The sequence below is a fragment of the Ovis aries genome, chromosome 7 (genome assembly GCF_016772045.2).
Source record: "Ovis aries strain OAR_USU_Benz2616 breed Rambouillet chromosome 7, ARS-UI_Ramb_v3.0, whole genome shotgun sequence".
Lineage (NCBI taxonomy): Eukaryota > Metazoa > Chordata > Mammalia > Artiodactyla > Bovidae > Ovis > Ovis aries.
Window position 1 is genome coordinate 90,522,437 of NC_056060.1, and position 16,969 is coordinate 90,539,405.

Consider the following 16,969-nt stretch of genomic DNA (forward strand, 5'->3'; position numbering starts at 1 on the left):
CTCCAAAGAAATCCCAGGGCTGATCTCCTTTAGAATGGACTGGTTGGATCTCCTTGCAGTCCAAGGGACTCTCAAGAATCTTCTCCAACACCACAGTTCAAAAGCATCAATTCTTCGGCGCTCAGCTGTCTTCACAGTTCACCTCTCACATCCATACATGACCACTGGAAAAACCATAGCCTTGACTAGACGGACCTTTGTTGGCAAAGTAATGTCTCTGCTTTTCAATATGCTATCCAGGTTGGTCATAACTTTTCTTCCAAGGAGTAAGCGTCTTTTAAGTTGAAAACAAAGAAAAAAGACTTTTCATAGTGGTAAAACACATTCACCAAGGGGAATTTCTTCTCAGCAAAGTGAAAACAATGGGCAAAAGAAAAGTGTCATTTTATATTGTCCAGTTTATAGTCCACAACTTCACAGTATGTAAGTATCTGGATTATTTGCACCAGTTCTCTCTTTTTGTCCTTTCCAATACTTTTTATGGTCACACTTGGCATAGCTCAAAAAATTATCAGTTGATTGAAACAGATATTTTAATAAAAATGAGTTTTCAGAGGATCTACTATACGACATAGTGCCCGTGGTTAACAATGTGTTGCTAACTAAAGATTTGTTTAGCAGGTTGATCATGTTGTGTTCTTACCACACACACACACACACACACACACACACACGCATGTGCGCATGCAACAAAGAAAAAACAGTCAAAAAAGGGGGACACAGGAAATTTTGAAGGTGACAGATATGTCTATTACCTTTATTGTTGTGGTTCCATGGGTGCATGAAATCCATAAGGGTCCATATGTCTAAACTTACCAAACTATACACCTTAAGTACATACAGTTTTGTTCTATGTCAGATGTGCGTGCATGCATGCGAAGTCCCTACGGTCGTGTCCGACTCTTTGTGACCCTATGGACTGTAGCCTGCCAGGCTCCTCTGTCCATGGGATTCTCCAGCCAAGAATACTGGAGTGGGTTGCCATGCCCTCCTCCAGGGAATCTTCTCAACCCAGGGATGGAACCCACAATCTCTTATGTCTTCTGCATTGAAATAAGGGTTCTTTACTATTAGCGCCACCTGGGAAGCCCTATATACCAATTACATCTACCCAAAGCTGTTAAAACTAGTTAATGTAATTCTGAATAAAAGATATTCTTTCTCCTAAAAATTTTTTAATTGAAAAAAAATTTTATAAAGAGCCCTTGAAATGCAGATGATGAGGGAATTCCCTGGCAGTCCAGTGGCTAAGACTTTCACTTTCACTGCTAGGGCTAGGGTTCAGCCCTCTGTTGGAGAACTAAGATCCCACAAGCCACATGGTATAGCCAAAAAAAAAAAAAGGAAAAAAAGAAATAAATGCAGATGATGATATTAAACAAACAAGCTCCTGGTTCAGAGTCACAAAATATTCTTGGCCTGATTGCCAAGAGACGGAAAATGTGACACCCAAGTGGGAAGCTTGGTGTTTCTGGACCACACAAGCTCAGCCGTGGCAAAGACCAGCAGGGATTCTCAACTCAGACGATTCAGTCTGGCTCATTTGCTCATACTTCACATTCTTTATCAAGTAAGGGGTGTAGTGGGACACGTGAAGCATTTATTAAAAACCCACACCCACATGTATACATCTACACACAAACTCTATAGGTATGAGTCCAGAAACCTTGTAAAACACAAGATGCTGGAATGTTGATTGAATTTACATGTTGATAAAATTTCAGTGAAATGAGCCTACTATCCTTTAAGATTACTGTGAAAAATCTAATTGTACAAACTGTTCTTGTAGAACATAGAGAACTATCCGCATTAACCAGAATTCCCTCCTCCACTGCTTGCTATTACAAGAGTACTTAAAACTGAATCCTATTCAGCAAAAAAGAAAAAAATCTGCAAATCAATCAGTGGCATTTCACATGCATTTCTATTTCTGCATTACAGCTTCCAAATGCAGATATTTGAGAAATATAAATCTTGTAAAGCACAAAGGAAATATTTGACCAAGTCACATTCTCACTGATCATTCTTGGTTAAATAAGTCTTAGAAAAATAAATTACATCATCAGCTTAAATATTTATTTTCTCTTGTAATTTCCATATCCTAAAGCCAACCTGTTTAACTGTTAAATGTACATACTCCATTTAGGGTACAAAACTATAGCTGTAAACTTTTTCCCCCAATGAGTTATATGTGATACCTTAGTCATTAATAGTAAATATGGATACTATTTGTACAAAGTAAGCTTAGTTTTTTCATTATACTTTAGAGAATTGTCTTATTTTGAATCCTCAAACACAAAACAAAACAAAAAAGAAAAGAAAAGCAGAGTCTCTTCAGTAGCTGGTGTGTTTTCTCACAAAATAAACACTATTATGATGCTAATCCTTTGGACAATAGTATAACATGTTGGAGCTTTTCTAATGTTTTTGTCTAAAGAATACATTCTTAGATACCTATTTTTCTCTCCAAAAATATTTAAAGCATATTCTGAAAGTAAAATATTTTGGCCAAATACAATCATTTGCTTTTTTTCTCTCCCATCTGCTTTTAAAGGGGTCATATCACAGTGTCACAAGATTCTTTGAATAAAGCTCTGCTTTTGCATATATAGACAACGGGAAGAACATCCCGCTGTATGTCCCTAAGTGAAGGAACAAAAACGAGAAAGAATTTGGTGATAAACATGTATCAGTTAGCTCTAGTCACAAAATTCACTTCAGTTCAGTTCAGTCGCTCAGTTGTGTCCAACTCTTTGCGACCCCATGAATCGCAGCATGCCAGGCCTCCCTGTCCATCACCAACTCCTGGAGTTCACTCAGGCTCATGCCCATCGAGTCAGTGATGCCATCCAGTCATCTAATCCTCTCTCGTCCCCTTCTCTTCCTGCCCCCAATCCCTCCCAGCATCAGAGTCTTTTCCAATGAGTCAACTCTTTGCATGAGGTGGCCAAAGTACTGGAGTTTCAGCTTTAGCATCATTCCCTCCAAAGAAATCCCAGGGTGATGTTCAGAATGGACTGGTTGGATCTCCTTGTAGTCCAAGGGACTCTCAAGAGTCTTCTCCAACACCACAGTTCAAAAGCATCAATTCTTCGGCACTCAGCTTTCTTCACAGTCCAACTCTCACATCCATACATGACCACTGGAAAACCATAGCCTTGACTAGACGGACCTTTGTTGGCAAAGTAATGTCTCTGCCTTTCAATATGCTATCTAGGTTGGTCATAACTTTTCTTCCAAGGAGCAAGCGTCTTGTAATTTCATGGCTGCACTCACCATCTGCAGTGATTTTGGAGCCCAAAAAAATAAGGTCTGACATTGTTTCCACTGTTTCCCCATCTATTTCCCACGAAGTGATGGGACCAGATGCCATGACCTTCGTTTTCTGAATGTTGAGCTTTAAGCCAACTTTTTCACTCTCCTCTTTCACTTGCATCAAGAGGCTTTTGAGTTCCTCTTCACTTTCTGCCATAAGGGTGGTGTCATCTGCATATCTGAGGTTATTGATATTTCTCCTGGCAATCTTGATTCCAGCTTGTGCTTCTTCCAGCCCAGCATTTCTCATGATGTACTCTGCATAGAAGTTAAATAAGCAGGGTGACAATATACAGCCTTGACGTACTCCTTTTCCTATTTGGAACTAGTCTGTTGTTCCATGTCCAGTTCTAACTGTTGCTTCCTGACCTGCATATAGGTTTCTCAGGAGGCAGGTCAGGTGGTCTGGTATTCCCATCTGTTTCAGAATTTTCCACAGTTTATTATGATCCACACAGTCAAATGCTTTGGCATAGTCAATAAAGCAGAAATAGATGTTTTCTGGAACTCTCTTGCTTTTTCCATGATCCAGCGGATGTCAGCAATTTAATCTCTGGTTCCACTGTCTTTTCTAAAACCAGCTTGAACATCAGGGAGTTCACGGTTCATGTATTGCTGAAGCCTGGCTTGGAGAATTTTGAGCATTACTTTACTAGCATGTGAGATGAGTGCAATTGTGCAGTAGGTTGAGCATTCTTTGGCATTGCCTTTCTTTGGGATTGGAATGAAAACTGACCTTTTCCAGTCCTATGGCCACTGCTGAGTTTTCCAAACTTGCTGGCATATTGAGTATAGCACTTTCACAGCATCATCTTTCAGGATTTGAAATAGCTCTACTGGAATTCCATCACCTCCACTAGCTTTGTTCAAAATTACTCCGTAATAAAACTGTCATCAAACCTCCTTAAGGGTTGAAGCTCACACATCTGGGATGAGCTAGAGGTCAGTAAAGCATCCACATATTATCAATACAATAACTTATTCTCCAGGAGGTTCATAGTAAAACTATTGGGGAAAATGGACCAAAGGCTGTGTAGATAAATATGATATCTTCAGTATTTAATTAGCTAGATGTTATGTCCTAGCTAATGATTTTTGGTTTTTATTAGAAGAGAGACAGATGCTTTGAGAGAAAATTCTTTCTATATGATTTTGTGCAAATCAGGCTAATAACATTTTAAAAGCTGGGGAAGAAAGAGGAGACATGTGGTGAATTTTAGAGTGGAGACCTAGACAATTTATACCAAAAGTAATATATATATATTTTTTTAACTCATTAATGAGTTTATTTTTCCAGATTATATACACACTATTATGAATATATCCAGGTAAAATGTACAGTCTGCAAATTGACTTCAACTATTTATATGATCGGCTACCATTCTGCTAATTCATTTAACATTATTGAAACCACTCTTCTGCATTATAATCATCATGTTATTAACTAAGTTCATTCAATAAATAGATTATTCATCTTTATCTTAGGTGAAGACTTATTGCTTAGGACTTGTGGCTCAGCAGGTAAAGAATCTGCCTGCAATGTGTGAGACCTGGGTTCAATCCCTGGGTTGGGAAGATCCCCTGGAGAAGGGAAAGGCTACGCATTCCAATACTCTGGCCTAGAAAATTCCATGGATTCTATAGTCCGTGGGTCTCAAAGTTGGACGTGACTGAGCTACTTTCACTTTCACCATGTATATTCTATCGTTACTGAGACAGTTGCACTGAGACACGTAATTCTTATAATTGTATTCATATGGATGGCTTTCTTTGGTGAGAAATTTGGCCAAGAAGAATATCTTGTTTTGTAAGCATTTCAAAAATTTTGTCTTTTAAAGCACATTCTACTCTTCAGGTGAAGAAAAAAAAATTATTTTCCTTCTAGTCTTCTGGGTTCTCAGCTAGGGCTTTGTAACCAAAGACACAGAAACAAGAGGAAAGCATAGAGGTGTGTTTAAAATGAGTTTTACATGGCAGGGGAGCTTTGTGAAGAAATGGAGACTTGAAGAAGTGATTAAACCTGAGCGATCATAGGCGAGCGTTCCACTCTGATGAAGAGTGGTGGGAAAATGTGATAGGATGGAGGGGTATGAGCTAAGACTAGTAAACTCAGGGAATCCTGCAAGGTCTGTTCATTCAAATCCCCTAGCATCCCCCTGTCTTCCAGGTAAGACTGTGCTTCTCTCTGGGCATTGGGAAGGCACCCTTCACAGGAGGGTTTTCTGACTTGCTTCAGAGGGTGAAGCAATAGATAGGGGGTCACAAAATCCTTCCTACACCCTGCTTCTCACATTCCACCAGCTTAAAATATTCAATATGCCAACACAATGTGTTTTGGGATAGTATATTCCAAACTCCATCAACTGCAATGAACTCAGTAGTTGTGGCTTAACGTGTTTGTGTGTTTACATGTGTGAAAGAGAAAGAGAGAATCCCAGAAACGTGTATTACAGATTTCAGAAATTCATATATTGGAAAAGAACATAAACATGGTTTGAACCTTTAATCCAAAGGCTTTTAAACTGCATCTAAATGCTATTTTTGCTCCAAGTTAAACTTCTTAGAAACCATTGTTACTCTGATTTCCAATATTTATTTATTTGGCTGTGCATAGTCTTAGCTGTGGCACATAGGAGATCCTCAGTCTTCGCTGCAACATGTGCATTCTTTAGATACAAGATGTGAGCTCTCAGTTGCCACATGTGGGATCTAGCTCCCTGACAAGGAATCAAACCCAGGTCCCCTGCATTGGGAACATGGACTGTTAATTACTGGACCACCAGCAAAGTCCATCCGGTGGGCTTTCAATTTTTTTTTTAAATTAGATTCTTTACTTTTGGAGACAGAATTTTTGCCAATGCAAGTTACAAATTAGGTCCATATGACCTACAAGCAGCATGTGCAATCTTAAGTTTGCCCTCAAGATCCATGCCTTAGGACATGCTCTATAAGTAAGACTGTCTTTGAGCTCAAGAAACTGGGTCTCTTCAGGTGATACCCAACTGGTGTGTATCTTATCTTTTCGTTTGCCTTAGGCATGGCCCAATTTGACTGGGAGATTTTAGTCGCAATGACTTGTTGTTCTCATTTTTTTTTTAACTTCAGAATCTTGGATCTGGACCAACTGGATTTAATCACTCTAGTTAAGAGAGTGTAATTAGGAGAGCTGTGAGGGGGTGCAGGTAATTTATGGGCCCTGAATTTCTGGACTCGTATGAAGGCACATCGCATTTGATGCCCAATCACCAATGTTGCAAAAGGCTGACATTCTAGTCTTTTGTTATTCACATCACCTCTCTCTGCCCCCAAGTTAATAGGTCCTTTTAGAAATTAATTTGGCCTTACTGAGGCAAATTGGAAGTGGTCAAACAAGAGATGGCAAGAGTGAACGTCGACATTCTAGGAATCAGTGAACTAAAATGGACTGGAATGGGTGAATTTAACTCAGATGACCATTATATATACTACTGTGGGCAGGAATCCCTCAGAAGAAATGGAGTAGCCATCATGGTCAACAAGAGAGTCTGAAATGCAGTACTTGGATGCAATCTAAAAAATGACAGAATGATCTCTGTTCGTCTCCAAGGCAAACCATTCAATATCACAGTTATCCAAGTCTATGCCCCAACCAGTAATGCTGAAGAAGCTGAAGTTGAATGGTTCTATGAAGATCTACAAGACCTTTTAGAACTAACACCCCCAAAAGATGTCCTTTTCATTACAGGGGACTGGAGTGCAAAAGTAGGAAGTCAAGAAACACCTGGAGTAACAGGCGAATTTGGCTTTGGAATGCGGAATGAAGCAGGGCAAAAACTAATTGAGTTTTGCCAAGAAAATGCACTGGTCATAGCAAATATCCTCTTCCAACAACACAAGAGAAGACTACACATGGACATCACCAGATGGTCAATACCGAAATCAGAATGATTATATTCTTTGAAGCCAAAGAGGGAGAAGCTCTATACAGTCAACAAAAACAAGACCAGGAGCTGACTGTGGCTCAGATCATGAACTCCTTATTACCAAATTCAGACTGAAATTGAAGAAAGTAGGGAAAACCACTACACCACTCAGGTATGACCTAAATCAAATCCCTTATACAGTGGAAGCAAGAAATAGATTTAAGGGCCTAGATCTGATAGAGTGCCTGATGAACTATGGAATGAGGTTCATGACATTGTACAGGAGACAGGGATCAAGACCATCCCCATGGAAAATAGATGCAAAAAAGCAAAATGGCTGTCTGGGGAGACCTTACAAATAGCTGTGAAAAGAAGAGAAGTGAAAAGCAAAGGAGAAAAGGAAAGATATAAACATCTGAATGCAGAGTTCCAAAGAATAGCAAGAAGAGATAAGAAAGGCTTCTTCAGTGATCACTGCAAAGAAATAGAGGAAAACAACAGAATGGGAAAGACTAGAGATCTCTTCAAGAAAATTAGAGATACCAAGGGAACATTTCATGCAAAGATGGGCTTGATAAAGGACAGAAATGGTATGGACCTAACAGAAGTAGAAGATATTAAGAAGAGGGGGCAAGAATACACAGAACTGTACAAAAAAGATCTTCATGACCAAGATAATCACGATGGTGTGATCACTCACCTAGAGCCAGACATCCTGGAATGTGAAGTCAAGTGGGCCTTAGAAAGCATCACTACGAACAAAGCTAGTGGAGGTGATGGAATTCCAATTGAGCTGTTTCAAATCCTGAAAGATGATGCTGTGAAAGTGCTGCACTCAATATGCCAGCAAATTTGGAAAACTCAGCAGTGGCCATAGGACTGGAAAAGGTCAGTTTTCATTCCAATCCCAAAGAAAGGCATTGCCAAAGAATGCTCAAACTACCACACAACTGTACTCATCTCACATGCTGGTAAAGTAATGCTCAAAATTCTCCAAGCCAGGCTTCAGCAATACGTGAACCGTGAACTTCCTGATGTTCAAGCTGATTTTAGAAAAGGCAGAGGAACCAGAGATCAAATTGCCAACATCCGCTGGATCATGGAAAAGCAAGAGAGTTCCAGAAAAACATCTATTTCTGCTTTATTGACTATGCCAAAGCCTTTGACTGTGTGGATTATAATAAACTGTGGAAAATTCTGAAAGAGATGGAAATACAGACCACCTGACCTGCCTCTTGAGAAACCTATATGCAGGTCAGGAAGCAACAGTTAGAACTGGACATGGAACAACAGACTAGTTCCAAATAGGAAAAGGAGTACGTCAAGGCTGTATATTGTCATCCTGCTTATTTAACTAACATGCAGAGTACATCATGAGAAACGCTGGGCTGGAAGAAGCACAAGCTGGAATCCAGATTGCTGGGAGAAATATCAATAACCTCAGATATGCAGATGACACCACCCTTATGGCAGAAAGTGAAGAGGAACTCAAAAGCCTCTTGATGAAAGTGAAAGTGAAGAGTGAAAAAGTTGGCTTAAAGCTCAACATTCAGAAAACGAAGATCATGGCATCCAGTCCCATTACTTCATGGGAAATAGATGGGAAACAGTGGAAAAAGTGTCAGACCTTATTTTTTGGGGGCTCCAAAATCACTGCAGATGGTGAGTGCAGCCATGAAATTACAAGACGCTTGCTCCTTGGAAGAAAAGTTATGACCAACCTAGATAGCATATTCAAAAGCAGAGACATTATGTTGCCGACTAAGTTCCATCTAGTCAAGGCTATGGTTTTTCCAGTGGTCATGTATGGATGTGAGAGTTGGACTGTGAAGAAGGCTGAGCGCCAAAGAATTGATGCTTTTGAACTGTGTGTTGGAGAAGACTCTTGAGAGTCCCTTGGACTGCAAGGAGATCCAACCAGTCCATTCTGAAGGATATCAACCCTGGGTGTTCTTTGGAAGGACTGATGCTAAAGCTGAAGCTCCAGTACTTTGGCTACCTCACGCGAAGAGTTGACTCATTGGAAAAGACTCTGATGCTGGGAGGGATTGGGGGCAGGAGGAGAAGGGGACAACAGAGGATGAGATGGCTGGATGGCATCACGGACTCAATGGACGTGAGTCTGAGTGAACTCCGGGAGTTGGTGATGGACAGGAAGGCCTGGCGTTCCTCGATTCATGGGGTCACAAAGAGTCAGACATGACTGGGCAACTGAACTGAACTGAACTGAGGATTTGATTAGGCAAGTTACAGATTTACTTCTTGATAGACAGACAGGACATACTGGGCAAAAAGAATGGCTATAAATAGGTCAGTAAGGTGGTGGTGAGATGTCAGGGAGGGAACCCATTCTGTAGTCCTGTGATTAGATCTTTTGCTAAGCCTATGCCTCTGGACCATGAATTTCCCATTTCTCAGTATTTTCTCTCCCCATTGGTAGGACAGAATAAGCCAGAGTGAGCTCAAGTTTATTTCCCTTCTAGAGGCTGTAGATAACTAACTTCCCCTGAGGGCAGGCTTTGTTAAGAACAGAGTGCTCTGATATATAGTTGACTTTGAACAGCATGGCTTTGAACTGCCTGGGTCCACTCATTTGCGGGTTTTCTTCTGTAATAAATACGACAATTCTACATGATCCAGCAGCGGTTGGTTGAATCTGCAGGTACAGAACCACACATACTGAAGGCCAACGATAAAGTTATACGTGGATGTTTTAAAGTGTGGGGGTTGATGCCCCTAACCATTCCCTCCAGTGTTCAAGATCAACTGAATTTCCAAATGCTTCCTTTTCCCCCTCCTCTGACAGAAGCACAAAGGGATTTTCTTCCTTAATATCTGGTGGAACTCCTGGAGGTAAATCTCACAAAACGGTGGAGGTCTACCGATAACTAGGTTGTCCTGGAGTTTTCAGCTCTCAGAGCTGTGTGCACTGCGCCTCTGGCAATTTGTCAGTCACTGCTCAGGTTTTCGTGAATCTGTACCCTGGCACTGGTTCTGTCCCCTGCCCCCCGCCGGCCCTATAGCTTTTGCTCATGAGTCTCTACTCTGAGAAGTGGGGACTCCTGTCTGTCTCTCCTGTCCTGGGGACTGTAGTTTGTCCTATCTTCCCCTCCCCCACAGATGTAAAAAGAGTTATCGATTTTTCTGTCTGTCTAGCTTTTTATCTATTGTTAGGAGGGAGGTAGGGGACTTCCAAGCTCCAGTCAGACAGAACCAGACACCAGAATTTCTAAATACATTTTAATCACTGCAAAAATTAGTAGTTCAAAGAGTACAGAGATCAAGGAAATCAAGTATTGAGAAATCACCCTGGAGCCTAGAAGGGAAAATACACGATTTCAGTCTAATAGCTTTTAAAAAGCTTTACCAACATGCAAATGGCAAAAACAAACCCATGAAGATAATAAGCATGTGCACTGGCTTTTTGCAAACTGAGCTAGCACAATAGGTACATCTTTTTCCATACAGAATTCAAGTGGTTGCTATAACAAAGAAAAAGTGAAATGGAAGTCATTCAGTCATGCCCGACTCTCTGTGACCCCATGGACTGGACTATACAATCCATGGAATTCTCCAGGCCAGATTACTGGAGTGGGTAGCCTTTCGCTTCTCCAGGGATCATCCCAACCCAGGGATCGAACCCAGGTCTCCTGAATTGCAGGCAGATTCTTTACCAGCTGAGCCACCAGGGAAGCCCAAGAATACTAGTGTGGGTAACCTATCCCTTCTCCAGCAGATCTTCCTGACCCAGGAATTGAACTGGGGTTTCCTGCATTGCAGGCAGATAATTTACCAGCTGAGCTACCAGGGAAGACCCTTAACAAAGAAAGAGATTAAACAATGGAGGATCCAGGTGGAGAGACATACTAGAATGCATCAAGATGTCTCACTGCATAGGAAAAACAGTCTCAATCTTCTGAAAAGTATCAAAAATCAAACAGGAAGAAAAGCCACAACCAGTAGTTTGCATATACAACTAAGATGCCATGATCCTGTGAAATATTAGCTCCTTGTTAGTCATTTATTTCCAAATTGCAGCAAGTTCATGATAAGATCAAGCTAATGATTGAATAAAGCTTTGCTTGGGTAAAAAGGTTATAACCATACCACTATTTTTAATTCTCTTAATACACTCTTAATAGTACTCTGGTGGCATTTCAAGATTTTTTATTGACAGAGAATTCAGTAGTCCTAATAAACTTATGAATATATTATGTTGCCCTTCTGTTAACAGATTGAATATGATGTTATACAAGGCATACCAGTTTACTGCAAATTTGAAGGCAATGTCTGAAGATTTATTTTCTGCATTTGAATCTCTTAATTCTTGTTCTGTTGGGGAGAAAATTGTTTGCTTTTCATCGAGTATTATTTTGTTGATGATGTATGATAAAATATATATTGTAATGACTGTCATGCTTCTAATAATGTGTTCTGTATAATTAGGGTGGGTTACTAGAAAAATCTAATGATTTGGAACTCTGTGTGACTTTTTTTTTATAGGAAGTTTATAGAGACTCATCTGAAAACCATTCCCAGTCGTGCGTTCTCAAATTTGCCCAATATTTCCAGGATGTAAGTCACATTTTTCTAATATAAAAAGATGTTTGCAATTGTGATATGTAGTTTTCTAACAGGGTTCTATCAAGAAACAGACCTGTTAAATATTGCACTTACATAAGGCAATGATGTCTACATTTTCAGTATACATGAAGTTTATGTACGAGGTGTTTATTTGATTTTGCTGCATCTCCATCCCCTAATCCCTACATGATTTTTTTAAACCTAAAGCAAATTTAAGTACCTTTGGTGTTAAGAATTTACTAATTCTTAGTGTATGTCAATATATTTTGATACATGGCAAAACCGTAGCCAGAAATCTCCCCCCAAAACGAATATATATATCTATCTCTAATCTATCTATCCTCATTACCAATTCTTGATTCTCTTTTCACCACCAGTACAAATGTTAACATTTTCTCATAAATGTAGCCAATGATTTCAGACTTCTCACTTAAAAAAAAAAAAGAACTAAAAATAATTCTTAATCATAGAAGACCAAACTGCTGTACACTCAAGAATAAGGAGAAGAAGAGTTTCCATGTTGCATTGATGAGTGTATCTGTGTATGAAGTGAGCCAGGTTTTTATTTTAATTCATTGACTCTGACAAGCAGCACAGATAATCCAGGCACACCAACAACAACACCTCCAGGAGCAGCCTGTGTGGTCTCTGGCTAAAATTAGTCAGTTCATGACCACTTATTGTCCTGTGTGTCATTTCAGGGAGTTGAGGTTTTTAGTTGTCACAGCTGGAGAGAAGGGTGCTACCAGTATCTAAGGGCTGAGTTGAAGGATCTGCTCAATATCCTATAAGGTGTAGGATACTCCCCACACACAACCAAGCATGATCTAGACCAAAATATCAGTAGTGCTGACGCTGAGGGGCCAGCCCAGCTGAACATCTCTGCAGCTTTGTTATTTTCCTACCAGCCCTTCTTTTTTTTTTTTTTCCAAATTCTAGTCTTCTTTGGTTTCCCTGCTGTTGTTCCATCCCTCTTTTTAACATTTTACCCTGACTCCTCCCCGTCTCCCTTTCTGGCTTCCTGTTTCATTCAGATCCTTACATGCCAGTTCTTTGTTTATTTTGTCCTAATTCCTCTATGCCCTCTGCCCCCTGAATCAACACTCTCTTGCCTTTGGACTCACTGTTACCTAACACAACGAATTCTTACAGGACTGTCTCTAGCTCTGATTGTTCCTACAGTTCGGGGCTATACTATAGATTTCTTTCCTTTTTTCTCTGTTTCAGTACACTGTAGAGCAGTTTTAAGTTTACAGCAAAACTGAGGGGAAGGTAACAAAAGTTGCCCTATACTCTCTGCCCACTGCCATGCATACTCTCCCACAGTATCAACTTCCCCCACCAGGCTGGTACAGTTGTTAAAATTGGTGAGTCTACACTGACAGATGGATTTTTTTTTTTTTTTTTTTTTACCGTCTGAGCAACCAGGGAAGCCCAAGAATACTGGAGTGGGTAGACTCTCCCTTCTCCTGCAGATCTTCCCAACTCAGCAATTGTACCAGGGTCTCCTGCGTTGCAGGCAGATTCTTTACCAGCTGAGCCACCAGGGAAGCACTTAGTGTCTCTCCTTGGCTATATTAATTCATTCACTCAGTGAATAGTTATTGAGCCTACTTTGTGCCTGGCACTTTGCTAGATGTGTTACATACAACAGTTGACAATACTCATGGAACCTCCCGTTTCCTTCCTAAGAGAGTAGTAAGTGCCATGATGGAGTCAGTTCTAGGGTGACCTAGGAACTCAAGTGAGAAGTCTGTTACCTGGATAGGGGGTGTGGTCAGGGTAGGCTTCCTGGAGGAAATGGAATGCAAATTGCCAAATTTGCAATCTATATTGTCCGGGGGGAAAAAACAAAAACAGATGAGGGAAAGATAAGTCAAAGAAGAAGAAAAAATAAGTTTGTGGAAGCTGGAGCTTAGTCTCAAAGTGGGAACAGTAGAGAAGAATAAAACTGGGACGTAAGTGAGGACAGGGCTTTGTGAATCTTTTGAAGGAGTTTGAACTCTCCCCTAAGGACTAAGCCACAGGATAATCATATGCAGGGAAGTGACAGATCAGATGTTTTAGAAATATGCCCTGTCTGTGGTGTGGAAAATGGGTAGAAGTGGAGCAAATTGAAGGCAGGAAGCTAGTGAGGAGGTTGACTCAGTGCCCAGGGAGAGGGGTGGCAGACTGAATGGGGATGGCTTGAGTGGTAATTTAAAAAAAAAAAAAAAAAGTGGCCAGGTTTGAAAAATAGGGGAGAAGAGAACAAAAGTTGGTTGACTTGGAGGTGGAGGGAGGTGGAGAATTTCATTGCTGTTTCCTTCTGGGACCTCTGTGTGGTTGACGAGCACGTTTGCCAAGGCAGAGAAGTTTTCTGTGCATCTGCTATGGAGGGGCAGGGGATAAGTCAGGAATTCAATTTGGGGCACAGGGCATTGGAGGTGCCTTGGAGGCATCGAGCAGCTATATCTAGTAGACATCAGGGTATCAGTTTTCATCAGTTCATTCAAGAAATACTGATTCATTCCCTGGCATGTATGAATTGCTGGTCTAAGTGACTGGGATACCTCAGGGAACAAATGGACAACGAACCGTGCGCCTGTGGAATTTACAATCACATGAAAGGAAATAGACAAATAAGCAAAAGCATAATAAATAAATATATCAATTCAGGAAGCAAAAACATAATAAATAAGTCTATTAACTGAGGAGGGGATTTGGGTATCAGTGTAGACTAAGGAACTTAGAGCTGGAAATCCCGGGTATGTAGGGGCACTGGGGAGAGATTTGGGTAGAGACTGAAACTTGAGAGTCATGAACAGGTAGAAGTAACATGACCAGGGAAAGGCATCAGAGAGGCTAAAGAAACACTGAAGAAAGAACAATTACTTTAAGAGTATGGGGTCCCTCAGGAGGCAGGAGGGAATGGCATCCAAAGAGAGGGGTTGACCTGCAGGAAAATTTGCATCTTTGGTGCTGTAATAAGAAAGTAGTAGTATGAGGTGGGGCAGAGGCAGGTAAATTAATAGGCTTGTTGGAGGGGAATTCCAGAAATTCTCATCTCAAGGTTTCAATCTTTTCTACAAATTATTAAAAAGATTATCTACTCATACTGAGGGTAGAATGGCAGGGTTAGAAAATTGAGAAGGTTTAAAATAAAATGATGGACAATAAAAGAAGGAAGGTTAACTGAGATGTTCAGGATGTCCAGGCAGATCTGAAGGTCCTGAGGAAGATTCCTCCAAGGAGTCTGTGCTGAGATTCTCCAGTCTGGATTAAGCATGCCAGAATCCCATCAGAGAGTTTATCACTGCACGTGTTAATCCCATGTACCAGTCTGTATCTCTCACTACTGTGAGTTCCTGGAAGCTTGGGAGCAGGTCTGATTGGTCAGTGCCCATTTACTAACATATAAAGTAAGTGTTGAATATGTATTTGTTGAATGAAAGCATACACACACACATAAAAAATCCCATGGACAGAGGAGCCTGGCAGGCTACAGTCTATGGGGTCGCAAGAGTCCTACACGACTGAGCGACTGAGCACACAGCACAGAGAATACTCAGGGAGCCGTCACATCTTGGGGGAGGAGAGAGATAAGCAGGAGGTTTGTCTGGGACAGTACACTGTCCCACCTATTATTCTGACATAAGTATTAATAGTACCCTGTTTTAACTCACAAAAATATCCTATTTTGGATGATAGATGATATGGTTACCCTAGTGATTACATACAACTTACATGCTAAGAAGAAATTTGAGGAAAAGGTTGGATCTGATTTTTCCTGATTATAAAAATAGGATAAGCAATAGGGAATCATTGCTTTTATCCCACTGAATAAATGGTTCCTATGTGTTGTCTTTGCAACCAAGCTATGGCAGCCCTCTAAGGAGGTATCATTCAGTTGGATAAATTGGAACTTCATTTATCATGACACGTGCTGAATGACTAAAACCTTAAGAAAGCTTTGCCCTTCCTAAACCTTTGCCCTTCCTAAGAAATTCAGGAGAAATACTGGAGCAATGGATAGGATGCAAAGTTAGGAAAACAAGTTTGCCACCTTCGTAATTAAGCTTGTCCCTCAGATTGCTCAGCTTCACCCACCTTGCTGCTGCTGCTGCTGCTGCTAAGTCGCTTCAGTCGTGTCTGACTCTGTGCGACCCCATAGACGGCAGCCCACCAGGCTCCCCTGTCCCTGGGATTCTCCAGGCAAGAACACTGGAGTGGGTTGCCATTTCCTTCTCCAATGCATGAAACTGAAAAGTGAAAGTGAAGTCGCTCAGTCGTGTCTGACTCCTAGCGACCCCATGGACTGCAGCCCACCAGCCTCCTCCGTCCATGGGATTTTCCAGGCAAGAGTACTGGAGTGGGGTGCCATTGCCTTCTCTGTTCACCCACCTTAAATCTCCATAATGTCTACACAATAAATTCTTTCCAACATCCTCAATGGTTTCCTCTCTGTTAGAGATATGATATTTGGATCAAAATAATTTATGCAATGTTATCCACAAGTGGCAATGGCTTGGGAGATCTGACAGATCAAAGGATTACTGGTTAGAGAGGAGATAAGGAAAGGGCAGGACCCTTAGAACACTCACACCACCAGTGATAAAGACTCAGGTGGAACAGTCAGCACTCCTCTTACAAGCATTGCATTAATGGAAACATTTTACTGGCAGATTAGACTCAAACTATACGCCAGGGGTTCTTAACCTTGCCTTGTACCTCAGAGGGGCTTCCCAGGTGGCACAGTGGTAAAGAAACCTCCTGCCAATGCAGGAGACCTGGGTTTGATCCCTGGGTCGGGAAGATCCCCTGGAGGAGGGCACGGCTCCCCACCCAGTGTTCCTGCCTGGAGAATCCCATGGACAGAGCAGCCTGCTGGGCTACAGTCCATAGTGTTGCAAAGACTCACACATGACTGAGCACGCATGCACATACCTTAGAGTCATCTGGGAAGCTTTTTAAAAATAAAAGTATTTGACCATCCCTTATATACTCTGAATTAACTATTCTGGACCAAGTCTTAAGACATGTTTCATAAGCCTCCCAGATAGTTCATCTGTGTGGTCAAGGTTGAGAAGCTCGGCTCTGCACCATCTATTAATCATTAATTTTCCCAGATCTCATAGAAATGCCTCTCAGGAACACACAGTCCTTGAATTTGGCTGCATTAGTCATTC

The 16,969-nt window shown here is 41.1% G+C and overlaps 1 protein-coding gene across 1 annotated transcript in view; it reads left to right on the top strand.

Annotated features, from left to right (window-relative positions):
- TSHR (thyroid stimulating hormone receptor) overlaps positions 1-16,969 on the top strand; it is a 171,503-nt gene that overhangs the window by 83,807 nt on the left and 70,727 nt on the right. Inside the window, 1 exon segment of the mRNA NM_001009410.1 lies at positions 11,721-11,792. Within this exon segment, the coding sequence (NP_001009410.1) occupies positions 11,721-11,792 (72 nt within the window).